The sequence below is a fragment of the Corvus hawaiiensis genome, chromosome 2, assembly GCF_020740725.1.
Source record: "Corvus hawaiiensis isolate bCorHaw1 chromosome 2, bCorHaw1.pri.cur, whole genome shotgun sequence".
Lineage (NCBI taxonomy): Eukaryota > Metazoa > Chordata > Aves > Passeriformes > Corvidae > Corvus > Corvus hawaiiensis.
The window spans coordinates 12869922-12895986 of record NC_063214.1 but is presented as its reverse complement, the minus strand read 5'-3'; the positions used below and the strand labels follow the sequence as shown (position 1 = coordinate 12895986).

General features: G+C 62.7%; 2 protein-coding genes across 2 annotated transcripts; both read left to right on the top strand.

Moving 5' to 3' along the window:
• Positions 1-171: 171 nt before the first annotated feature.
• LOC125322190 (maestro heat-like repeat-containing protein family member 7) lies at positions 172-2422 on the top strand. The gene is made up of 6 exons (XM_048295820.1): positions 172-408; positions 542-697; positions 857-958; positions 1335-1437; positions 1718-1774; positions 2079-2422. Exons 1-6 carry the CDS (start codon positions 241-243, stop codon positions 2246-2248), a joined length of 756 nt encoding a protein of 251 aa, XP_048151777.1. The 5' UTR covers positions 172-240; the 3' UTR covers positions 2249-2422.
• A 7689-nt stretch (positions 2423-10111) lies between these two features.
• On the top strand, positions 10112-12308 carry LOC125321971 (maestro heat-like repeat-containing protein family member 7). Its single transcript, XM_048295460.1, has 6 exons — positions 10112-10294; positions 10428-10583; positions 10743-10844; positions 11221-11323; positions 11604-11660; positions 11965-12308. Exons 1-6 carry the CDS (start codon positions 10127-10129, stop codon positions 12132-12134), a joined length of 756 nt encoding a protein of 251 aa, XP_048151417.1. The 5' UTR covers positions 10112-10126; the 3' UTR covers positions 12135-12308.
• Positions 12309-26065: the final 13757 nt, after the last annotated feature.

The following is a 26065-nucleotide window of genomic DNA, read 5'->3' as shown; positions in this document are numbered from 1 at the left end:
TGCTCAGCAAGCATCCCTCGATGGTGAGAAGGGGGCAGCGGCTAAAGCTGCGCTGGCAGCGTGGGGCTGGGGAACGCAGTCGCTTGGGCTTGGCTGGGCTTCGGGCACTGAGGCAGCTGCTCCCAGCTCTCCTGCCTCCCGGTTCAGCTGCCCGAGTGCTTCGGGACAGGCCTTTGGCCTCTGGGCCCTGCAGCAGCAGGGTGGGGTTGCACAGCCTTGTGTTCCGCACAGACCAAAGGAATGTGGAGCCTGACCGAAAGCCTCGTGGAGCTCCTGCAGGAAGACGACAGCGACGTGGTTGGGATGACCGTCGCCGTCCTCAGCTACTTGTTCCTGTACAGTGGTGCCCCGATACCCAGCCCCATCGCCCTGCAGCTGGCTGAGGCCCTCCTGCCACTCTTTGACAACGTAAGGCTCCGTGCCCCCAGCCACGGCCACTGGCTGCTGCCCGGACACTTTGTGCCCTGTGCATTTTCAGGCCCGTGCCCAGGTGGGCCTGGAGCGGCCGATGCGGAGGTCTGTCTTTCTTCCTTTCATACAGGATGATAGCCAGGTGCGGCTGCGCTCCATGTTCGTCTTCCAAGAGATGATGCCTTTATTAACGGCAAAGGGAAAAAAGGCCCTGAAGTCACACGTGCGCCAGAGCCTGCTCCCACTCTCCTTCCACTGCCATGACGAGGACTGGCACGTGGCCAATGTGAGGACTCCTGGGCTGCCGGGGTTCCCCTGGGAGGGGGCTCGGCCGCCTCCTGCCCTGGCGCCGCATGGGCTGCAGCATCCTCCTGGCCTCAGCACAAGGACACGGGTCCTGTGCCCTGGGCTGTGGTGCCATCTCCCGCTCTCTGCTGCTCTCCAGGCCTCCCGGGAAACGCTGCGTTGTGCGGCCAGCTTCCTGAAAAGGAGAGATCTCGAACGCATGCTGGACGTGGATCAGACATGGAGGTTCGGCGAGGGCCTGGTAAGGACGGCCTGGAAGCCCAAGTCGCAGCCTGGAGAAGCCCCCTGACTGCGGTGCTCCGTGTATGGGGCTGGCAGCTGTGCCCCCCGCCCAGTGCTGCAGCCAGGGGCTCCAGCCTGCGCCCCACACGCTGCTCCCATCCCTGGGCCACGCGGGCTCTTCTCCAGGCTCCTGTGGCCCCGCTGGGCTGTGGGGCGGGGGGGCACCGCGGCTCCCCGGGCAGCGCCCGGCCCTCGGCCCCCTCCAGAGCCCGGCGCCAGCGGCGCTGGCCGGGCCTCAGCGCTGTGCGGGCAGGGGAGGCCAGGGCGGGCCGCAGGCAGCGCCCGGCCAAGGGGCTGAGCCCGCGCCAACCCTTCCCTCCTGGCGCTCTCTCCAGCTGGCAGAGGACAGGAGCCGAGCGGCCGAGCACTCGCGGCGGGCCCTGCCGTACCTGCGGAGCCCACAGGAGTCCCTGCGACAGGCGGCCATCAGGTTCATTGGTGAGCCACGAGCCCGGGGCCCCTCCCCTCCCCGCCCCGCCGCAGCGCGGCCCCAGCCCCGGCTGCTGCCCCGGCAGCGGGATCCGGGCCAGGGGCCGTGGAGCCCCGCCTGCCCCCGGGGCTGCCACCGCCCTCTCGCAGCCGTGCCCTCGGGCGTCGGGATGCGGCGAGGGCCCGGGCTGAGCCCTGCCGGGGCGAGGAGAACGTGCGGCCGCAGGGCTGGCAGCGCCGCTGAGAGGGAGCTGTGCCGCTGGGGCCGTGACAGGCTCTGTGTTCCCAGGCATCGCCGGGCGGCACCTGAGGGGCCAGCAGGAAGAGCTCCAGCTCATCTGCGAGGGTGAGTGAGTGCAGCCGGCTGTCAGCGGGGGCTGGCGGGGGGAGCTGCAATCCCTGCCCCGGCTGCGGAGGGCTCTGCTCCCTGCGCGGACGAGCGGCGGCGTGGGCAGAGCACAGAGAGGTTTCAGGGGCGCGTGGGGGATTTGTGGCCAGCACCTTCGGATGTCCAGGGGCCTTCGATCCCGTTGGTCCCTGCTCCCTCTTGGCCATGGCCAGAGCAGGCTGGGATGGCCCTGGCAGGGGGGGTCTCCTCGGGTCCCCGCAGATGCGGAGTCTGACCGTGCCTCTGTTCCTCTCTCTTGCAGCCCTTGAAGACGCGTCCCGTGACATCAGCCCTGCCGTTTCCAGCCTGGCGCGTCAAACAGCCTACGTCCTGCGGGCCCTGGAGAGAGCTCCGCGCTCCATCTTCCAGGTGCTGCGAGATGGACTCCGCAGGGCATGCAGGACACGGCCTCGTCTGTCGGGCCGTGGCTAGCTGCAGTGCTGCAGCTCTGCAGCGACCTGATCTGGGAGGCTCTCTCTGCTGGGGCCACCTGAGCCAGCGGGCATTTTTCTTTCAGATGGTTCTTTTCTTCTTTTGGTTTTTCCTTTATATGTAAATATAGAATGTGTTTGTCTGAGATTAAAAATAGTTCATGCCTCAACCATCGATATAAAGTTTTTTCTCATTATGAAGAAGCTACAACCAAAGATGCCTCCCTGAATGGTGGGACTTTGAACTGAAAGTCAAACTGCTGATTAGATAAATTGAGTTTGGGGTGGGGGGAGAGCGCAGCTCACAGAAGCCAGGTTTACACAGACCATCCCAACCAATCGAGGCGGGGGGAGGGGGAGGGAGGAGGTTTCAGGTTCACGGAGTAACCTCTGGTCAGAGGCACTGAACAGCCATCCTCCATTACATAAACCGGCCCGGCTGTGGAACTCCCAACCCCAGAGGCCACAGCCACGGCACTTTCACGTGAGAGGCTTTGCAGCACAGGACTGTGCGTGATGCAACAGATCCAGAGTCGGCGGTGAGAGACTGCCCCCCTCCCCCAGGGGGACATGCCTGGACATTGCTACCTGGCTCGAGGGTATATAAACCCATCCGATTCTGTGCTTTCTGGGGGGACCTTCACCACCAAGAACACCAGCTGGAGAGGATCAGCGGAACATGGTGGGGATCCACGGAGTGGTGATATTTTCCTTATTCTGTCCCTGTCACTCTTTCTGTCCCCCGCCAACTATTTTCTACTTCTTTCTTTCTCTAATATTTACCATCAAATAAAACCCATACCATTTTCACTGGCATATGGTCTCGTTTGCACCTTAATTTGGGCAGAGGCATTTCTAAGAACCTTAAAAAGGAATTGTAACAGTGTTCTAATACACAGCCTCCCAGGAGCTTTCTTCTGGTGCCCAGTGTCCGCAGGGCAGAGGGGAAGAGGGGAAAAAGGGTGCTTGTGCTCAGCAAGTTGCCTGGGCGTGCAGTGTGGAAGGGGAAATGGCCAGAAGCCCCCTGGCCTTTGGTGGTTCTGCTGAAGCCTTAACGCTGCCGACAGAGCGGCTGGGCAGGGGCCGGAGCTGCGGGGACGGCTGCGAGACGGGTGCCTGGAGATGGCCGCAACTCCTGTCCCAGGCAGGAACCGCCGCCTGTGTCCTCCTGCCCGTGCGTTGCTGGCTGGACTGCTGAGGGCTCCGAGGTGCCTCTCGATCCGGCCCCTCTGGAGCTCCGTTGGGGCTGCGGCGCTGCCGGGCCGGGCTGGGGGAGAGCCTGAGGGGCCGGGGTGGTGGGAAGGCCTGAGGAACCGGGTGTCAAAGGCCATAAGCAGCCCCCAGGCAGCCGCCTCGTTCCTGCCACCCGGCTGTTCCGGCACTTCCCCGATGCGCCTGTCTCCCAGGCCTGCGGCAGAAGCCCTCGAGGCCGGGCCTCAGCAGGAGGTGGGGAACACCCCAAGGTGCCCAGGCTGGGCCGGCTGGGGACAAGGAGGGCAGGGGGGCCATGCCGGGGCACGGCCACTGGCCGCTGCCAATAAGGGGCAGCGGGCAGAGGCAGGGCTGGCGGCCAGCCCGGGCCCCCGCGGCTGCCCAGGCCACGGTGCTGTGACCGAGGCCCCCCTGACACAGAGCTCGGGGCCCGCACAGCTGCTGCCTCCACGGGGAGGCCGGCGATGTCTCCTCGAGCAGGGCTGCCGAGTCGCTGCTGCCAAAGCGGCTCTGGACGCCGCAGAAACAGCACCAGAGCGTGCACAGGAACAGCAGCAGCCCGAACGCCTGCTCAACAAAGCATCCGCACCAGCCGGGATGCCAAACGGGGGGATACTGTGGGCACAACTGCACGTGGCTGGGCAAAAGGCTCCAGCAGAATTGGCCACAATGGCTTTCTCTTGCCTTGCCAGCCTCACAGCGACGCTCGGCAGCTTCGGCTGCAGCCCGTGCCCTTGACTGACTTCAGTGGCCGTGCTTGAGGGTGTTGTAAACGAGGCTGAGACTTTTTGGAAAGAAAAGCCAACTCCTTTATTTATTAACAACTGAGAGCGGGAACCCAGGATAAGCCCAGGCTCCGTGAGACAAGCCAGAGTAAACCAACACTCAAAAAAAGGACAGTGCAACCCACTGGGTGCTCCCTCGGGACCCCAAGTTCCGCAGGAGGACCCCCGGATAAAGTCCCAGGTCCGTTCTTATACCCTCTGTCACTTCACAACTGGTATATTTGGGATCCTTCTTCTGATTGGCTCACTTCCAGGGCTTCTATTGGTCTTTATCAACATGCACTTTTGTCCAATCATTTCCCGAGGGCGTTGAATGATTGGATAATCCTTTATCCAGTAGCGGTCCAAGATGTTGACATCACCTGCATGAGGTGATTTTCTAGTCCATCAGGTCATCACGTCCCCAATTGCGTCTCCACCTGGTGCTCACACTCTGATATTACACCTGGGCAGTCTTGCAATATCCTCAGTTAACATGCCCGTTTGTTCAACTATCAACTCCCCTCTTTTATATCTCATCCAAGCAGTAACAATCAACACCCAGAAACCGATTCATTTATTCCAAGGGCAGACTCGCCTTCCGCAGCCGCATTGGTGCCATCGTGAGAGAGAGACTCTGATGGGACACAAGCCCTGTGCTGCAGCTGCTGTCCCTCTCCTCCATGCAGGCCCCTTAAAGACACGTGCATGAGCTTCCAAAGCAAGCTTGGACTTGCTTGGAGCAATGGAAGAAGCAGCCGGCACTGAAGAAAAGCAGGGAGCGGTGGCAGACGTCCGGGGGGGCGGGAAGCGCTTTGGTGTCTGCTGAGGAGACGGCCCAGTTCCCAAGCTCAGGCTTTGCTGCTAGAGGATCCTGCTTTGCTCTTGCTGGAGCTGGAGGCCATTCCCTACCAATGCATGGCCACTTGATCCATTGTTCCTGGATCAAGTCTGCTGGACCTGTGGCAACAAGTGTGTCCTGTGTCCCTGTGACAGCGGAAAAGGGCAGGACATGTCTGCTTCCAGCGCCTGTCTTGGCTGCTCCTTCAGGGTGCTGGCACCATCATCAGAGACACCCAACGGCGTCTCCTCCCCGAGCTATCCCTATCCTCTGCGCTTCCCCAGGTGTCTCCCTTGACGTTCCCTGGGGAACCTCCCTGCTTGTGGCCGTCCATTGCCATGCTCAACAAGGACGCAGTTGTGTTTGGACGTGAGCTGCCACAGCCAGACATGCAGCAAGTGGAGCGTAGACTATCAGAGGCTGGGCCGATTCCTTTTTTTCCAGAATGCAAGAAAGACAGAAAGGCACAAGGAAACGTCACAGTGTCTCTCTAGAATCTCTTTGTCCTGTGAAACTCAGCAGCTGAAGCTGTTCTGGTGCTCCTGCTAATCTCCTCCATGAAAACATTCATTCCAGGAAGGAGCAATGTCGGGGTCTCCTCCCCCCGCCATGTAGCCCTGGGAGAGGGGCCCTGAGGGGACAGGCACGGGGTTTCCTAGCCCCTGCTCAGCCTCGTTCCCCGTTGGTTGTTTTGCGTTTCCCTGCGCGGGCAAGGACCCTCGGGTCCCGTGATTGTAAGAGTTCCTCGGCAGAGCTCCGGCCACGCGGCTGGAGAAATAACCATCTCTGAAACATCTACCAAGAATCTGTACATATATATTTCTTTTCCACGGGACTCCTGGTTTGATATGTCGTGTTACAGTATCCCCGCTGTAACAGAGCAACATCTCCTGTCACATTGCCCCCAGTCGCTCCAGCTGCTCCTGCCAACAGCCCCCTGCAGGAAGGAGCACAGACCCCAGTGCGCGTTGGCTTTGGCTGCCCATGGGCAGAGAAGCCCCCCGGGGCACAGGTCTCTGGGGCAGGAGACGGGCGCCAGTGCTGCCAGAGCTCGAGGGGTGGCAGGTCTGCTTCGGCAGGGACTCTGCCACACCTGCCGATTGCAGCGTTCCCCGGGGCCCAGGGGTCAGAGCAGCATTCGTGCCCTGGCCCACACGTTCCCTGTCTGCGTCACACCCCTGGGCTTAGGATGGCCACCGGCCGGGACGCGTCCCAAGGAGGCCGTGCCAGCTTCTGTGGAAGGCCCCGTGCCCTTCCCGCCGCGGCTGCGTCGGCAGCCGTGGGGGCTCCTGCTGCTGCCCCGAGCCCGCAGAGCAGGGGAGCGTTTGCTTATGGTTGGAGCCGTTGCTTAAGTTCCTGTCGGGCTGTCTTAGACACTCGGGGCAAGGGATTCCTTCCAAGCTGGGCCACTTGGGGCGGGCTGGGGGCGGCCCAGGGCAGGTGGCATTGTGTGCAAGGGCCCTTTGTGACACGGTGCAGCACGGTCACCGTGGGTGTCCCAGGGCCCTTTGTGACACGTGCCGCTGACATAGGTGCTGGCGGCGACGCGGCCACGCCACAGTGCTCGGAGCACGCGACGGGACAGGACGGGACAGAGCGGTGCCGCACAGCCCACTCGTTCCTTGCCGACCCGGAGCTTTTCCGAGGCATTACTCCTGCAGTGCCCTCGAGGCCAGACTGCAGGACTTGGTGACTCGGAGCTTTTCCGAGGCGTCTCCCTTTCCTGCGGCCGCTGCCCTCGAGGACAGACCGTGGGATTTGGTGACCTGAATCATTTACGAGGAGTCTCCTGTCATTGTGGCGGAGCCCTCTGAGACCAGAGTGCAGGACTTGCTCTCCTGTAGCCTCCCTGAGGCTTCTCTGTCGCAGGTGCCTTCAAGGCACAACTGCACGACCTGCTGACCCGGAACCTTCCCAGGCATCTCTCCTGCAAGTAGCCATACATCTACTCAGTGTCATGGAGCAGAGGCCCCTGACCGTGCCCAAGCAGGCCTTGGGGGAGGAAGAAGGCCCTGGAGCTGCCCCAGCACAGCAGCCTGCAGAGCTGGAGCAGTTCCAGCAGCCGCAGGAGGGTGAGTGGCAGAGCTGGGCCCCAGGGCTGGTGCCTGCAGCCAGCTAGGCCCCGTCCCATCCCATCCCATCCCATCCCATCCCATCCCATCCCATCCCATCCCATCCCCTGGGAACATGCCCATGGACAGGAGGGAAGAGGGGCCGGGGCAGACCCCCCCGCAGCGGCCGTGCCCCATGCCCCGGCCCAGGCCCGGGCTGTGTTCTCCGGCCTCTCCCGCAGCCCCTCAGCTCTGGCCGCGCTCGCTCTTTGCCAGATGCAGCCGTGGACCGGACACAAGAGCAGGGCCCCGCCCGTGGCCGCTTCCGCAGAACAGCGCAGGTACCTGCAGCCATCCCCACCCGGGCTGGGCCTGCTGTCGCTGCTCAGCCGAGCACCGCGCTGGCAGCACCCCATGGAACATCCCTCCCTTCTTTGCCCTTCTCCTGCAGATGATTTGCAAATTCATCAGGAGAATTCGGGCGGAAGAGAGCAGCGTCACGGGCACTGGGGTCAGAGCATACCCTCACATCTTCAAAACCAAGACCAGTGCCGCCCTGCTGGATATGCTTGTGGAGGAGGGCGTTTCCAGCCCAAAGCAAGTAAGCAGCCTGTGGCCAGGGCTGGAGCCCCCCAGGAATCACTCGGCCACCCAAGCCACGCCCGCTGGTCACTTTAAGCCTTTGAGGCCATCACAGTGTGCTGGGAAGGGAAGCGCTTCTCTGCAGAAGCTGGGGACATTAGTCCCTCTGGCAGCTTTCCAACTCTCCCTGTGCCTTCTCCAGGTGCCCGCCGTGGTGAGGTACATCCACCAGTGGCTCCTGTCCAATGAGTATCCTGAGTACAGACTGTCCAGGACCCTTCTGGATCTGACTGAGGCCTACCCCACTGATGTGGTGATGACTATCCTGCGTGTGGCCCCATCATGTGACAGGTATGGGGCCCACCTGCCCAGAGGGCCCAGGGCTCACCAGCCCATCGCCCTGTGGAGCCCGTCCCAGGTGTCTGACAAACGCAGAGTTCCAGGGCCCTCTGGCTCCTCCGTTTCCCAGCCCTGGCATGTCAGCCCCCAAGCCTGCTGCCATGCTCCCTCCCTGCCCCTCAGGGGCCCGTCCTCACAGCGGTGGGCTGCCTGGGTGCTGCCTGTGAGGGGCACTGGGCAGAGGCAGGGCTGGCAGCCAGCTCAGGTCCCCGCTGCTGCCCAGGCCACGGTGCTGTGGCCGAGATCCCCCCTGAGACGGAGCTCTGACCCCACAGAGCTGCCACGGCCATGTGGAAGACGCTCATGTGCTCAGTCAGGACTTCAAAGACAGTCATGCCGCTACTCCTCGATGTGCTGGAGAGCTGGCCAGAGCACAGCACGCGCACCTCCGACGGGGACGACACAGACGTCTTTGCCCTGGCTGTGAGTTTCTGGAACCGGCCCTTGCTCGCCCCCGCGTCGCCGCTCCAGCAGTTCTCCATCCTCCTTCCCCCACTGCATCTGCCTGCCTCAGGCGCTGGGCTGAAACTGGGGCTAGGGGCAGGTTCAGGGGCACCAGGCCCGGTGCTCCCCCCTGCGTCTCCCCTGGCCTCTCCCTCCCACGCTCGGGCCCTGCCACATGGACACCTCGGCAGTGAGCGCTGTCTCGGCGTGGTCTGTCCTCTGCAGGCAACTCTGGTGATGTGGAAGATCCTCCAGGTGCCCTGTGTGCCACACGTAGTGACAGTCTATTTGCCCCGCCTCTTTGTGCATCTGCTCTTCCAAGTGTTCTTCAGCACAGTGGAGATGCCAGAGAAGGTCGAGAACTTGTGGAGAGCATGCCAGGAGCAACATGGCCTTGCCACCGACCCCAACAGGTGCTCCATGCCAGTCCTCCTGTCCCACCCATGTCCCCAGGGCAGGAGCCAGTGCCCCCAGCGTGACCTGGGCTTTGCTCTGCACACAGGTTTGCAGTGCAGACCCTGAAGGACCTGCTCTGCCGACTCTACTATGAGGACGTGGTGGTGGCCGTGGAACACAAGCGTGGCTGGGACACGCTGCTCAGTGCTGACACCCACCACCACGCAGTGGGTCTGCTGGCCAGGTGAGGCCCCCTCCTCCCCAGCTGCCCTCGGCATCTGTGCCCTGTGTCCCGGGTGCCCCACACAGTCCCCGTGGTCATGGGCCAGAGGGCCTTGTCACCGGGGGACGGCCGGCCGGCCAAGGACACTGGAAAAGGCCGGGAGAGGAGGGTCCCCAAGAGCAGCCGCCTCCCAAAAGACCCAGGTCCCCTTGCAGGGTGGCGGGGAAAGACCAGACCTGTGTGAGTCTGTCCTGGCAGAGGTTTGCCCCCCCGGCTCACGGTCTTGCTTCCTTTCTCCTCCTGCCAGGGAGATGTCCCGGGCCTCCAAACTCGTGCGTTTCCGGATCGTTTGCCACCTGTTCAGGCTGCTCAGCGGGGAGGAGCCACGCCGGGATCTGCCTGCCCTGGCGTTCCTTGTGGAGGTGAGCCCGATGGCCAGCGCAGCCTCGCGGAGCTGCCTGCCAGCTCTCTGCCCTCTCGTAGCCGCAGCTGCCCGGGACGGTGCCCGCGCCCTGTGCTGCTGCCTGGGCCCAGCGCTGCACGCTCGCGGGCTCGTGCCGGCCGGCTCCCCCGTCACTCCCCTGTGCCTTTCAGGTCCTCTCAGATCCCCCTTTCCAGCGTTGGCTGGACTGGAGTAGATGCGGTGACAGCGTCCTGGAGATCATGTCCAAGAACCTGCGGAGCGAGTGCAGGGAGAGGCGTCGCCTGGCGCTCAGAGGCCTTGTGGTGCTCAGCAAGCATCCCTCGATGGTGAGAAGGGGGCAGCGGCTGAAGCTGCGCTGGCAGCGTGGGGCTGGGGAACGCAGTCGCTTGGGCTTGGCTGGGCTTCGGGCACTGAGGCAGCTGCTCCCAGCTCTCCTGCCTCCCGGTTCAGCTGCCCGAGTGCTTCGGGACAGGCCTTTGGCCTCTGGGCCCTGCAGCAGCAGGGTGCGGTTGCACAGCCTTGTGTTCCGCACAGACCAAAGGAATGTGGAGCCTGACCGAAAGCCTCGTGGAGCTCCTGCAGGAAGACGACAGCGACGTGGTTGGGATGACCGTCGCCGTCCTCAGCTACTTGTTCCTGTACAGTGGTGCCCCGATACCCAGCCCCATCGCCCTGCAGCTGGCTGAGGCCCTCCTGCCACTCTTTGACAACGTAAGGCTCCGTGCCCCCAGCCACGGCCACTGGCTGCTGCCCGGACACTTTGTGCCCTGTGCATTTTCAGGCCCGTGCCCAGGTGGGCCTGGAGCGGCCGATGCGGAGGTCTGTCTTTCTTCCTTTCATACAGGATGATAGCCAGGTGCGGCTGCGCTCCATGTTCGTCTTCCAAGAGATGATGCCTTTATTAACGGCAAAGGGAAAAAAGGCCCTGAAGTCACACGTGCGCCAGAGCCTGCTCCCACTCTCCTTCCACTGCCATGACGAGGACTGGCACGTGGCCAATGTGAGGACTCCTGGGCTGCCGGGGTTCCCCTGGGAGGGGGCTCGGCCGCCTCCTGCCCTGGCGCCGCATGGGCTGCAGCATCCTCCTGGCCTCAGCACAAGGACACGGGTCCTGTGCCCTGGGCTGTGCTGCCATCTCCCGCTCTCTGCTGCTCTCCAGGCCTCCCGGGAAACGCTGCGTTGTGCGGCCAGCTTCCTGAAAAGGAGAGATCTCGAACGCATGCTGGACGTGGATCAGACATGGAGGTTCGGCGAGGGCCTGGTAAGGACGGCCTGGAAGCCCAAGTCGCAGCCTGGAGAAGCCCCCTGACTGCGGTGCTCCGTGTGTGGGGCTGGCAGCTGTGCCCCCCGCCCAGTGCTGCAGCCAGGGGCTCCAGCCTGCGCCCCACACGCTGCTCCCATCCCTGGGCCACGCGGGCTCTTCTCCAGGCTCCTGTGGCCCCGCTGGGCTGTGGGGCGGGGGGGCACCGCGGCTCCCCGGGCAGCGCCCGGCCCTCGGCCCCCTCCAGAGCCCGGCGCCAGCGGCGCTGGCCGGGCCTCAGCGCTGTGCGGGCAGGGGAGGCCAGGGCGGGCCGCAGGCAGCGCCCGGCCAAGGGGCTGAGCCCGCGCCAACCCTTCCCTCCTGGCGCTCTCTCCAGCTGGCAGAGGACAGGAGCCGAGCGGCCGAGCACTCGCGGCGGGCCCTGCCGTACCTGCGGAGCCCACAGGAGTCCCTGCGACAGGCGGCCATCAGGTTCATTGGTGAGCCACGAGCCCGGGGCCCCTCCCCTCCCCGCCCCGCCGCAGCGCGGCCCCAGCCCCGGCTGCTGCCCCGGCAGCGGGATCCGGGCCAGGGGCCGTGGAGCCCCGCCTGCCCCCGGGGCTGCCACCGCCCTCTCGCAGCCGTGCCCTCGGGCGTCGGGATGCGGCGAGGGCCCGGGCTGAGCCCTGCCGGGGCGAGGAGAACGTGCGGCCGCAGGGCTGGCAGTGCCGCTGAGAGGGAGCTGTGCCGCTGGGGCCGTGACAGGCTCTGTGTTCCCAGGCATCGCCGGGCGGCACCTGAGGGGCCAGCAGGAAGAGCTCCAGCTCATCTGCGAGGGTGAGTGAGTGCAGCCGGCTGTCAGCGGGGGCTGGCGGGGGGAGCTGCAATCCCTGCCCCGGCTGCGGAGGGCTCTGCTCCCTGCGCGGACGAGCGGCGGCGTGGGCAGAGCACAGAGAGGTTTCAGGGGCGCGTGGGGGATTTGTGGCCAGCACCTTCGGATGTCCAGGGGCCTTCGATCCCGTTGGTCCCTGCTCCCTCTTGGCCATGGCCAGAGCAGGCTGGGATGGCCCTGGCAGGGGGGGTCTCCTCGGGTCCCCGCAGATGCGGAGTCTGACCGTGCCTCTGTTCCTCTCTCTTGCAGCCCTTGAAGACGCGTCCCGTGACATCAGCCCTGCCGTTTCCAGCCTGGCGCGTCAAACAGCCTACGTCCTGCGGGCCCTGGAGAGAGCTCCGCGCTCCATCTTCCAGGTGCTGCGAGATGGACTCCGCAGGGCATGCAGGACACGGCCTCGTCTGTCGGGCCGTGGCTAGCTGCAGTGCTGCAGCTCTGCAGCGACCTGATCTGGGAGGCTCTCTCTGCTGGGGCCACCTGAGCCAGCGGGCATTTTTCTTTCAGATGGTTCTTTTCTTCTTTTGGTTTTTCCTTTATATGTAAATATAGAATGTGTTTGTCTGAGATTAAAAATAGTTCATGCCTCAACCATCGATATAAAGTTTTTTCTCATTATGAAGAAGCTACAACCAAAGATGCCTCCCTGAATGGTGGGACTTTGAACTGAAAGTCAAACTGCTGATTAGATAAATTGAGTTTGGGGTGGGGGGAGAGCGCAGCTCACAGAAGCCAGGTTTACACAGACCATCCCAACCAATCGAGGCGGGGGGAGGGGGAGGGAGGAGGTTTCAGCTTCACGGAGTAACCCCTGGTCAGAGGCACTGAACAGCCATCCTCCATTACATAAACCGGCCCGGCTGTGGAACTCCCAACCCCAGAGGCCACAGCCACGGCACTTTCACGTGAGAGGCTTTGCAGCACAGGACTGTGCGTGATGCAACAGATCCAGAGTCGGCGGTGAGAGACTGCCCCCCTCCCCCAGGGGGACATGCCTGGACATTGCTACCTGGCTCGAGGGTATATAAACCCATCCGATTCTGTGCTTTCTGGGGGGACCTTCACCATCAAGAACACCAGCTGGAGAGGATCAGCGGAACATGGTGGGGATCCACGGAGTGGTGATATTTTCCTTATTCTGTCCCTGTCACTCTTTCTGTCCCCCGCCAACTATTTTCTACTTCTTTCTTTCTCTAATATTTACCATCAAATAAAACCCATACCATTTTCACTGGCATATGGTCTCGTTTGCACCTTAATTTGGGCAGAGGCATTTCTAAGAACCTTAAAAAGGAATTGTAACAGTGTTCTAATACACAGCCTCCCAGGAGCTTTCTTCTGGTGCCCAGTGTCCGCAGGGCAGAGGGGAAGAGGGGAAAAAGGGTGCTTGTGCTCAGCAAGTTGCCCGGGCGTGCAGTGTGGAAGGGGAAATGGCCAGAAGCCCCCTGGCCTTTGGTGGTTCTGCTGAAGCCTTAACGCTGCCGACAGAGCGGCTGGGCAGGGGCCGGAGCTGCGGGGACGGCTGCGAGACGGGTGCCTGGAGATGGCCGCAACTCCTGTCCCAGGCAGGAACCGCCGTCTGTGTCCTCCTGCCCGTGCGTTGCTGGCTGGACTGCTGAGGGCTCCGAGGTGCCTCTCGATCCGGCCCCTCTGGAGCTCCGTTGGGGCTGCGGCGCTGCCGGGCCGGGCTGGGGGAGAGCCTGAGGGGCCGGGGTGGTGGGAAGGCCTGAGGAACCGGGTGTCAAAGGCCATAAGCAGCCCCCAGGCAGCCGCCTCGTTCCTGCCACCCGGCTGTTCCGGCACTTCCCCGATGCGCCTGTCTCCCAGGCCTGCGGCAGAAGCCCTCGAGGCCGGGCCTCAGCAGGAGGTGGGGAACACCCCAAGGTGCCCAGGCTGGGCCGGCTGGGGACAAGGAGGGCAGGGGGGCCATGCCGGGGCACGGCCACTGGCCGCTGCCAATAAGGGGCAGCGGGCAGAGGCAGGGCTGGCGGCCAGCCCGGGCCCCCGCGGCTGCCCAGGCCACGGTGCTGTGACCGAGGCCCCCCTGACACAGAGCTCGGGGCCCGCACAGCTGCTGCCTCCACGGGGAGGCCGGCGATGTCTCCTCGAGCAGGGCTGCCGAGTCGCTGCTGCCAAAGCGGCTCTGGACGCCGCAGAAACAGCACCAGAGCGTGCACAGGAACAGCAGCAGCCCGAACGCCTGCTCAACAAAGCATCCGCACCAGCCGGGATGCCAAACGGGGGGATACTGTGGGCACAACTGCACGTGGCTGGGCAAAAGGCTCCAGCAGAATTGGCCACAATGGCTTTCTCTTGCCTTGCCAGCCTCACAGCGACGCTCGGCAGCTTCGGCTGCAGCCCGTGCCCTTGACTGACTTCAGTGGCCGTGCTTGAGGGTGTTGTAAACGAGGCTGAGACTTTTTGGAAAGAAAAGCCAACTCCTTTATTTATTAACAACTGAGAGCGGGAACCCAGGATAAGCCCAGGCTCCGTGAGACAAGCCAGAGTAAACCAACACTCAAAAAAAGGACAGTGCAACCCACTGGGTGCTCCCTCGGGACCCCAAGTTCCGCAGGAGGACCCCCGGATAAAGTCCCAGGTCCGTTCTTATACCCTCTGTCACTTCACAACTGGTATATTTGGGATCCTTCTTCTGATTGGCTCACTTCCAGGGCTTCTATTGGTCTTTATCAACATGCACTTTTGTCCAATCATTTCCCGAGGGCGTTGAATGATTGGATAATCCTTTATCCAGTAGCGGTCCAAGATGTTGACATCACCTGCATGAGGTGATTTTCTAGTCCATCACGTCATCACGTCCCCAATTGCGTCTCTACCTGGTGCTCACACTCTGATATTACACCTGGGCAGTCTTGCAATATCCTCAGTTAACATGCCCGTTTGTTCAACTATCAACTCCCCTCTTTTATATCTCATCCAAACAGTAACAATCAACACCCAGAAACCGATTCATTTATTCCAAGGGCAGACTCGCCTTCCGCAGCCGCATTGGTGCCATCGTGAGAGAGAGACTCTGATGGGACACAAGCCCTGTGCTGCAGCTGCTGTCCCTCTCCTCCATGCAGGCCCCTTAAAGACACGTGCATGAGCTTCCAAAGCAAGCTTGGACTTGCTTGGAGCAATGGAAGAAGCAGCCGGCACTGAAGAAAAGCAGGGAGCGGTGGCAGACGTCCGGGGGGGCGGGAAGCGCTTTGGTGTCTGCTGAGGAGACGGCCCAGTTCCCAAGCTCAGGCTTTGCTGCTAGAGGATCCTGCTTTGCTCTTGCTGGAGCTGGAGGCCATTCCCTACCAATGCATGGCCACTTGATCCATTGTTCCTGGATCAAGTCTGCTGGACCTGTGGCAACAAGTGTGTCCTGTGTCCCTGTGACAGCGGAAAAGGGCAGGACATGTCTGCTTCCAGCGCCTGTCTTGGCTGCTCCTTCAGGGTGCTGGCACCATCATCAGAGACACCCAACGGCGTCTCTTCCCCGAGCTATCCCTATCCTCTGCGCTTCCCCAGGTGTCTCCCTTGACGTTCCCTGGGGAACCTCCCTGCTTGTGGCCGTCCATTGCCGTGCTCAACAAGGACGCAGTTGTGTTTGGACGTGAGCTGCCACAGCCAGACATGCAGCAAGTGGAGCGTAGACTATCAGAGGCTGGGCCGATTCCTTTTTTTCCAGAATGCAAGAAAGACAGAAAGGCACAAGGAAACGTCACAGTGTCTCTCTAGAATCTCTTTGTCCTGTGAAACTCAGCAGCTGAAGCTGTTCTGGTGCTCCTGCTAATCTCCTCCATGAAAACATTCATTCCAGGAAGGAGCAATGTCGGGGTCTCCTCCCCCCGCCATGTAGCCCTGGGAGAGGGGCCCTGAGGGGACAGGCACGGGGTTTCCTAGCCCCTGCTCAGCCTCGTTCCCCGTTGGTTGTTTTGCGTTTCCCTGCGCGGGCAAGGACCCTCGGGTCCCGTGATTGTAAGAGTTCCTCGGCAGAGCTCCGGCCACGCGGCTGGAGAAATAACCATCTCTGAAACATCTACCAAGAATCTGTACATATATATTTCTTTTCCACGGGACTCCTGGTTTGATATGTCGTGTTACAGTATCCCCGCTGTAACAGAGCAACATCTCCTGTCACATTGCCCCCAGTCGCTCCAGCTGCTCCTGCCAACAGCCCCCTGCAGGAAGGAGCACAGACCCCAGTGCGCGTTGGCTTTGGCTGCCCATGGGCAGAGAAGCCCCCCGGGGCACAGGTCTCTGGGGCAGGAGACGGGGCGCCAGTGCTGCCAGAGCTCGAGGGGTGGCAGGTCTGCTTCGGCAGGGACTCTGCCACACCTGCCGATTGCAGCGTTCCCGGGCCAGGGGTCAGAGCAGCATTCGTGCCCTGGCCCACACGTTCCCTGTCTGCGTCACACCACCCCTGGGCTTAGGATGGGCCACCGGCCGGGACGCGTCCCAAGGAGGCCGTGCCAGCTTCTGTGGAAGGCCCCGTGCCCTTCCCGCCGCGGTCTGCGTCGGCAGCCGTGGGGGCTCCTGCTGCTCTGCCCCGAGCCCGCAGAGCAGGGGAGCGTTTGCTTATGGTTGGAGCCGTTGCTTAAGTTCCTGTCGGGCTGTCTTAGACACTCGGGGCAAGGGATTCCTTCCAAGCTGGGCCACTTGGGGCGGGCTGGGGGCGGCCCAGGGCAGGTGGCATTGTGTGCAAGGGCCCTTTGTGACACGGTGCAGCACGGTCACCGTGGGTGTCCCAGGGCCCTTGTGACACGTGCCGCTGACATAGGTGCTGGCGGCGACGCGGCCACGCCACAGTGCTCGGAGCACGCGACGGGACAGGACGGGACAGAGCGGTGCCGCACAGCCCACTCGTTCCTTGCCGACCCCGGAGCTTTTCCGAGGCATTACTCCTGCAGTGCCCTCGAGGCCAGACTGCAGGACTTGGTTGACTCGGAGCTTTTCCGAGGCGTCTCCCTTTCCTGCGGCCGCTGCCCTCGAGGACAGACCGTGGGAGACCTGAATCATTTACGAGGAGTCTCCTGTCATTGTGGCGGAGCCCTCTGAGACCAGAGTGCAGGACTTGCTCTCCTGTAGCCTCCCTGAGGCTTCTCTGTCGCAGGTGCCTTCAAGGCACAACTGCACGACCTGCTGACCCGGAACCTTCCCAGGCATCTCTCCTGCAAGTAGCCATACATCTACTCAGTGTCATGGAGCAGAGGCCCCTGACCGTGCCCAAGCAGGCCTTGGGGGAGGAAGAAGGCCCTGGAGCTGCCCCAGCACAGCAGCCTGCAGAGCTGGAGCAGTTCCAGCAGCCGCAGGAGGGTGAGTGGCAGAGCTGGGCCCCAGGGCTGGTGCCTGCAGCCAGCTAGGCCCCATCCCATCCCATCCCATCCCATCCCATCCCATCCCATCCCATCCCATCCCATCCCATCCCATCCCCTGGGAACATGCCCATGGACAGGAGGGAAGAGGGGCCGGGGCAGACCCCCCCGCAGCGGCCGTGCCCCATGCCCCGGCCCAGGCCCGGGCTGTGTTCTCCGGCCTCTCCCGCAGCCCCTCAGCTCTGGCCGCGCTCGCTCTTTGCCAGATGCAGCCGTGGACCGGACACAAGAGCAGGGCCCCGCCCGTGGCCGCTTCCGCAGAACAGCGCAGGTACCTGCAGCCATCCCCACCCGGGCTGGGCCTGCTGTCGCTGCTCAGCCGAGCACCGCGCTGGCAGCACCCCATGGAACATCCCTCCCTTCTTTGCCCTTCTCCTGCAGATGATTTGCAAATTCATCAGGAGAATTCGGGAGGAAGAGAGCAGCGTCACGGGCACTGGGGTCAGAGCATACCCTCACATCTTCAAAACCAAGACCAGTGCCGCCCTGCTGGATATGCTTGTGGAGGAGGGCGTTTCCAGCCCAAAGCAAGTAAGCAGCCTGTGGCCATGGCTGGAGCCCCCCAGGAATCACTCGGCCACCCAAGCCACGCCCGCTGGTCACTTTAAGCCTTTGAGGCCATCACAGTGTGCTGGGAAGGGAAGCGCTTCTCTGCAGAAGCTGGGGACATTAGTCCCTCTGGCAGCTTTCCAACTCTCCCTGTGCCTTCTCCAGGTGCCCGCCGTGGTGAGGTACATCCACCAGTGGCTCCTGTCCAATGAGTATCCTGAGTACAGACTGTCCAGGACCCTTCTGGATCTGACTGAGGCCTACCCCACTGATGTGGTGATGACTATCCTGCGTGTGGCCCCATCATGTGACAGGTATGGGGCCCACCTGCCCAGAGGGCCCAGGGCTCACCAGCCCATCGCCCTGTGGAGCCCGTCCCAGGTGTCTGACAAACGCAGAGTTCCAGGGCCCTCTGGCTCCTCCGTTTCCCAGCCCTGGCATGTCAGCCCCCAAGCCTGCTGCCATGCTCCCTCCCTGCCCCTCAGGGGCCCGTCCTCACAGCGGTGGGCTGCCTGGGTGCTGCCTGTGAGGGGCACTGGGCAGAGGCAGGGCTGGCAGCCAGCTCAGGTCCCCGCTGCTGCCCAGGCCACGGTGCTGTGGCCGAGATCCCCCCTGAGACGGAGCTCTGACCCCACAGAGCTGCCACGGCCATGTGGAAGACGCTCATGTGCTCAGTCAGGACTTCAAAGACAGTCATGCCGCTACTCCTCGATGTGCTGGAGAGCTGGCCAGAGCACAGCACGCGCACCTCCGACGGGGACGACACAGACGTCTTTGCCCTGGCTGTGAGTTTCTGGAACCGGCCCTTGCTCGCCCCCGCGTCGCCGCTCCAGCAGTTCTCCATCCTCCTTCCCCCACTGCATCTGCCTGCCTCAGGCGCTGGGCTGAAACTGGGGCTAGGGGCAGGTTCAGGGGCACCAGGCCCGGTGCTCCCCCCTGCGTCTCCCCTGGCCTCTCCCTCCCACGCTCGGGCCCTGCCACATGGACACCTCGGCAGTGAGCGCTGTCTCGGCGTGGTCTGTCCTCTGCAGGCAACTCTGGTGATGTGGAAGATCCTCCAGGTGCCCTGTGTGCCACACGTAGTGACAGTCTATTTGCCCCGCCTCTTTGTGCATCTGCTCTTCCAAGTGTTCTTCAGCACAGTGGAGATGCCAGAGAAGGTCGAGAACTTGTGGAGAGCATGCCAGGAGCAACATGGCCTTGCCACCGACCCCAACAGGTGCTCCATGCCAGTCCTCCTGTCCCACCCATGTCCCCAGGGCAGGAGCCAGTGCCCCCAGCGTGACCTGGGCTTTGCTCTGCACACAGGTTTGCAGTGCAGACCCTGAAGGACCTGCTCTGCCGACTCTACTATGAGGACGTGGTGGTGGCCGTGGAACACAAGCGTGGCTGGGACACGCTGCTCAGTGCTGACACCCACCACCACGCAGTGGGTCTGCTGGCCAGGTGAGGCCCCCTCCTCCCCAGCTGCCCTCGGCATCTGTGCCCTGTGTCCCGGGTGCCCCACACAGTCCCCGTGGTCATGGGCCAGAGGGCCTTGTCACCGGGGGACGGCCGGCCGGCCAAGGACACTGGAAAAGGCCGGGAGAGGAGGGTCCCCAAGAGCAGCCGCCTCCCAAAAGACCCAGGTCCCCTTGCAGGGTGGCGGGGAAAGACCAGACCTGTGTGAGTCTGTCCTGGCAGAGGTTTGCCCCCCCGGCTCACGGTCTTGCTTCCTTTCTCCTCCTGCCAGGGAGATGTCCCGGGCCTCCAAACTCGTGCGTTTCCGGATCGTTTGCCACCTGTTCAGGCTGCTCAGCGGGGAGGAGCCACGCCGGGATCTGCCTGCCCTGGCGTTCCTTGTGGAGGTGAGCCCGATGGCCAGCGCAGCCTCGCGGAGCTGCCTGCCAGCTCTCTGCCCTCTCTCTGCCCTCTCGTAGCCGCAGCTGCCCGGGACGGTGCCCGCGCCCTGTGCTGCTGCCTGGGCCCAGCGCTGCACGCTCGCGGGCTCGTGCCGGCCGGCTCCCCCGTCACTCCCCCTGTGCCTTTCAGGTCCTCTCAGATCCCCCTTTCCAGCGTTGGCTGGACTGGAGTAGATGCGGTGACAGCGTCCTGGAGATCATGTCCAAGAACCTGCGGAGCGAGTGCAGGGAGAGGCGTCGCCTGGCGCTCAGAGGCCTTGTGGTGCTCAGCAAGCATCCCTCGATGGTGAGAAGGGGGGCAGCGGCTGAAGCTGCGCTGGCAGCGTGGGGCTGGGGGAACGCAGTCGCTTGGGCTTGGCTGGGCTTCGGGCACTGAGGCAGCTGCTCCCAGCTCTCCTGCCTCCCGGTTCAGCTGCCCGAGTGCTTCGGGACAGGCCTTTGGCCTCTGGGCCCTGCAGCAGCAGGGTGCGGTTGCACAGCCTTGAGACCAAAGGAATGTGGAGCCTGACCGAAAGCCTCGTGGAGCTCCTGCAGGAAGACGACAGCGACGTGGTTGGGATGACCGTCGCCGTCCTCAGCTACTTGTTCCTGTACAGTGGTGCCCCGATACCCAGCCCCATCGCCCTGCAGCTGGCTGAGGCCCTCCTGCCACCTCTTTGACAACGTAAGGGCTCCGTGCCCCCAGCCACGGCCACTGGCTGCTGCCCGGACACTTTGTGCCCTGTGCATTTTCAGGCCCGTGCCCAGGTGGGCCTGGAGCGGCCGATGCGGAGGTCTGTCTTTCTTCCTTTCATACAGGATGATAGCCAGGGTGCGGCCTGCGCTCCACTGTTCGTTTTCCAAGAGATGATGCCTTTATTAACGGCAAAGGGAAAAAAGGCCCTGAAGTCACACGTGCGCCAGAGCCTGCTCCCACTCTCCTTCCACTGCCATGACGAGGACTGGCACGTGGCCAATGTGAGGACTCCTGGGCTGCCGGGGTTCCCCTGGGAGGGGGCTCGGCCGCCTCCTGCCCTGGTCGCCGCATGGGCTGCAGCATCCTCCTGGCCTCGGCACAAGGACACGGTCCTGTGCCCTGGGCTGTGCTGCCATCTCCCGCTCTCTGCTGCTCTCCAGGCCTCCCGGGAAACGCTGCGTTGTGCGGCCAGCTTCCTGAAAAGGAGAGATCTCGAACGCATGCTGGACGTGGATCAGACATGGAGGTTTCGGCGAGGGCCTGGTAAGGACGGCCTGGAAGCCACAAGTCGCAGCCTGGAGAAGCCCCCTGACTGCGGTGCTCCGTGTGTGGGGCTGGCAGCTGTGCCCCCCCGCCCAGTGGCTGCAGCCAGGGGCTCCAGCCTGCGCCCCACACGCTGCTCCCATCCCTGGGCCACGCGGGCTCTTCTCCAGGCTCCTGTGGCCCCGCTGGGCTGTGGGGCGGGGGGGCACCGCGGCTCCCCGGGCAGCGCCCGGCCCTCGGCCCCCTCCAGAGCCCGGCGGCCAGCGGCGCTGGCCGGAGCCTCAGCGCTGTGCGGGCAGGGGAGGCCAGGGCGGGGCCGCAGGGCAGGCGCCGGCCAAGGGGCTGAGCCCGCGCCAACCCTTCCCTCCTGGCGCTCTCTCCAGCTGGCAGAGGACAGGAGCCGAGCGGATCCGAGCACTCGCGGCGGGCCCTGCCGTACCTGCGGAGCCCACAGGAGTCCCTGCGACAGGCGGCCATCAGGTTCATTGGTGAGCCACGAGCCCGGGGCCCCTCCCCTCCCCGCCCCGCCGCAGCGCGGCCCCAGCCCCGGCTGCTGCCCCGGCAGCGGGATCCGGGCCAGGGGCCGTGGAGCCCCGCCTGCCCCCGGGGCTGCCACCGCCCTCTCGCAGCCGTGCCCTCGGGCGTCGGGATGCGGCGAGGGCCCGGGCTGAGCCCTGCCGGGGGCGAGGAGAACGTGCGGCCGCAGGGCTGGCAGTGCCGCTGAGAGGGAGCTGTGCCGCTGGGGCCGTGACAGGCTCTGTGTTCCCAGGCATCGCCGGGCGGCACCTGAGGGGCCAGCAGGAAGAGCTCCAGCTCATCTGCGAGGGTGAGTGAGTGCAGCCGGCTGTCAGCGGGGGCTGGCGGGGGGGAGCTGCAATCCCTGCCCCGGCTGCGGAGGGCTCTGCTCCCTGCTGCGGACGAGCGGCGGCGTGGGCAGAGCACAGAGAGGTTTCAGGGGCGCGTGGGGGATTTGTGGCCAGCACCTTCGGATGTCCAGGGGCCTTCGATCCCGTTGGTCCCTGCTCCCTCTTGGCCATGGCCAGAGCAGGCTGGGGATGGCCCCTGGCAGGGGGGGTCTCCTCGGGTCCCCGCAGATGCGGAGTCTGACCGTGCACTCTGTTCCTCTCTCTTGCAGCCCTTGAAGACGCGTCCCGTGACATCAGCCCTGCCGTTTCCAGCCTGGCGCGTCAAACAGCCTACGTCCTGCGGGCCCTGGAGAGAGCTCCGCGCTCCATCTTCCAGGTGCTGCGAGATGGACTCCGCAGGGCATGCAGGGACACGGCCTCGTCTGTCGGGCCGTGGCTAGCTGCAGTGCTGCAGCTCTGCAGCGACCTGATCTGGGAGGCTCTCTCTGCTGGGGCCACCTGAGCCAGCGGGCATTTTTCTTTCAGATGGTTCTTTTCTTCTTTTGGTTTTTCCTTTATATGTAAATATAGAATGTGTTTGTCTGAGATTAAAAATAGTTCATGCCTCAACCATCGATATAAAGTTTTTTCTCATTATGAAGAAGCTACAACCAAAGATGCCTCCCTGAATGGTGGGACTTTGAACTGAAAGTCAAACTGCTGATTAGATAAATTGAGTTTGGGGTGGGGGGAGAGCGCAGCTCACAGAAGCCAGGTTTACACAGACCATCCCAACCAATCGAGGCGGGGGGAGGGGGAGGGAGGAGGTTTCAGCTTCACGGAGTAACCCCTGGTCAGAGGCACTGAACAGCCATCCTCCATTACATAAACCGGCCCGGCTGTGGAACTCCAACCCCAGAGGCCACAGCCACGGCACTTTCACGTGAGAGGCTTTGCAGCACAGGACTGTGCGTGATGCAACAGATCCAGAGTCGGCGGTGAGAGACTGCCCCCCTCCCCAGGGGGACATGCCTGGACATTGCTACCTGGCTCGAGGGTATATAAACCCATCCGATTCTGTGCTTTCTGGGGGGACCTTCACCATCAAGAACACCAGCTGGAGAGGATCAGCGGAACATGGTGGGGATCCACGGAGTGGTGATATTTTCCTTATTCTGTCCCTGTCACTCTTTCTGTCCCCCGCCAACTATTTTCTACTTCTTTCTTTCTCTAATATTTACCATCAAATAAAACCCATACCATTTTCACTGGCATATGGTCTCGTTTGCACCTTAATTTGGGCAGAGGCATTTCTAAGAACCTTAAAAAGGAATTGTAACAGTGTTCTAATACACAGCCTCCCAGGAGCTTTCTTCTGGTGCCCAGTGTCCGCAGGGCAGAGGGGAAGAGGGGAAAAAGGGTGCTTGTGCTCAGCAAGTTGCCCGGGCGTGCAGTGTGGAAGGGGAAATGGCCAGAAGCCCCCTGGCCTTTGGTGGTTCTGCTGAAGCCTTAACGCTGCCGACAGAGCGGCTGGGCAGGGGCCGGAGCTGCGGGGACGGCTGCGAGACGGGTGCCTGGAGATGGCCGCAACTCCTGTCCCAGGCAGGAACCGCCGTCTGTGTCCTCCTGCCCGTGCGTTGCTGGCTGGACTGCTGAGGGCTCCGAGGTGCCTCTCGATCCGGCCCCTCTGGAGCTCCGTTGGGGCTGCGGCGCTGCCGGGCCGGGCTGGGGGAGAGCCTGAGGGGCCGGGGGTGGTGGGAAGGCCTGAGGAACCGGGTGTCAAAGGCCATAAGCAGCCCCCAGGCAGCCGCCTCGTTCCTGCCACCCGGCTGTTCCGGCACTTCCCCGATGCGCCTGTCTCCCAGGCCTGCGGCAGAAGCCCTCGAGGCCGGGCCTCAGCAGGAGGTGGGGAACACCCCAAGGTGCCCAGGCTGGGCCGGCTGGGGACAAGGAGGGCAGGGGGGCCATGCCGGGGCACGGCCACTGGCCGCTGCCAATAAGGGGCAGCGGGCAGAGGCAGGGCTGGCGGCCAGCCCGGGCCCCCGCGGCTGCCCAGGCCACGGTGCTGTGACCGAGGCCCCCCTGACACAGAGCTCGGGGCCCGCACAGCTGCTGCCTCCACGGGGAGGCCGGCGATGTCTCCTCGAGCAGGGCTGCCGAGTCGCTGCTGCCAAAGCGGCTCTGGACGCCGCAGAAACAGCACCAGAGCGTGCACAGGAACAGCAGCAGCCCGAACGCCTGCTCAACAAAGCATCCGCACCAGCCGGGATGCCAAACGGGGGGATACTGTGGGCACAACTGCACGTGGCTGGGCAAAAAGGCTCCAGCAGAATTGGCCACAATGGCTTTCTCTTGCCTTGCCAGCCTCACAGCGACGCTCGGCAGCTTCGGCTGCAGCCCGTGCCCTTGACTGACTTCAGTGGCCGTGCTTGAGGGTGTTGTAAACGAGGCTGAGACTTTTTGGAAAGAAAAGCCAACTCCTTTATTTATTAACAACTGAGAGCGGGAACCCAGGATAAGCCCAGGCTCCGTGAGACAAGCCAGAGTAAACCAACACTCAAAAAAAGGACAGTGCAACCCACTGGGTGCTCCCTCGGGACCCCAAGTTCCGCAGGAGGACCCCCGGATAAAGTCCCAGGTCCGTTCTTATACCCTCTGTCACTTCACAACTGGTATATTTGGGATCCTTCTTCTGATTGGCTCACTTCCAGGGCTTCTATTGGTCTTTATCAACATGCACTTTTGTCCAATCATTTCCCGAGGGCGTTGAATGATTGGATAATCCTTTATCCAGTAGCGGTCCAAGATGTTGACATCACCTGCATGAGGTGATTTTCTAGTCCATCACGTCATCACGTCCCCAATTGCGTCTCTACCTGGTGCTCACACTCTGATATTACACCTGGGCAGTCTTGCAATATCCTCAGTTAACATGCCCGTTTGTTCAACTATCAACTCCCCTCTTTTATATCTCATCCAAACAGTAACAATCAACACCCAGAAACCGATTCATTTATTCCAAGGGCAGACTCGCCTTCCGCAGCCGCATTGGTGCCATCGTGAGAGAGAGACTCTGATGGGACACAAGCCCTGTGCTGCAGCTGCTGTCCCTCTCCTCCATGCAGGCCCCTTAAAGACACGTGCATGAGCTTCCAAAGCAAGCTTGGACTTGCTTGGAGCAATGGAAGAAGCAGCCGGCACTGAAGAAAAGCAGGGAGCGGTGGCAGACGTCCGGGGGGGCGGGAAGCGCTTTGGTGTCTGCTGAGGAGACGGCCCAGTTCCCAAGCTCAGGCTTTGCTGCTAGAGGATCCTGCTTTGCTCTTGCTGGAGCTGGAGGCCATTCCCTACCAATGCATGGCCACTTGATCCATTGTTCCTGGATCAAGTCTGCTGGACCTGTGGCAACAAGTGTGTCCTGTGTCCCTGTGACAGCGGAAAAGGGCAGGACATGTCTGCTTCCAGCGCCTGTCTTGGCTGCTCCTTCAGGGTGCTGGCACCATCATCAGAGACACCCAACGGCGTCTCTTCCCCGAGCTATCCCTATCCTCTGCGCTTCCCCAGGTGTCTCCCTTGACGTTCCCTGGGGAACCTCCCTGCTTGTGGCCGTCCATTGCCGTGCTCAACAAGGACGCAGTTGTGTTTGGACGTGAGCTGCCACAGCCAGACATGCAGCAAGTGGAGCGTAGACTATCAGAGGCTGGGCCGATTCCTTTTTTTCCAGAATGCAAGAAAGACAGAAAGGCACAAGGAAACGTCACAGTGTCTCTCTAGAATCTCTTTGTCCTGTGAAACTCAGCAGCTGAAGCTGTTCTGGTGCTCCTGCTAATCTCCTCCATGAAAACATTCATTCCAGGAAGGAGCAATGTCGGGGTCTCCTCCCCCCGCCATGTAGCCCTGGGAGAGGGGCCCTGAGGGGACAGGCACGGGGTTTCCTAGCCCCTGCTCAGCCTCGTTCCCCGTTGGTTGTTTTGCGTTTCCCTGCGCGGGCAAGGACCCTCGGGTCCCGTGATTGTAAGAGTTCCTCGGCAGAGCTCCGGCCACGCGGCTGGAGAAATAACCATCTCTGAAACATCTACCAAGAATCTGTACATATATATTTCTTTTCCACGGGACTCCTGGTTTGATATGTCGTGTTACAGTATCCCCGCTGTAACAGAGCAACATCTCCTGTCACATTGCCCCCAGTCGCTCCAGCTGCTCCTGCCAACAGCCCCCTGCAGGAAGGAGCACAGACCCCAGTGCGCGTTGGCTTTGGCTGCCCATGGGCAGAGAAGCCCCCCGGGGCACAGGTCTCTGGGGCAGGAGACGGGCGCCAGTGCTGCCAGAGCTCGAGGGGTGGCAGGTCTGCTTCGGCAGGGACTCTGCCACACCTGCCGATTGCAGCGTTCCCCGGGGGCCCAGGGGTCAGAGCAGCATTCGTGCCCTGGCCCACACGTTCCCTGTCTGCGTCACACCCCTGGGCTTAGGATG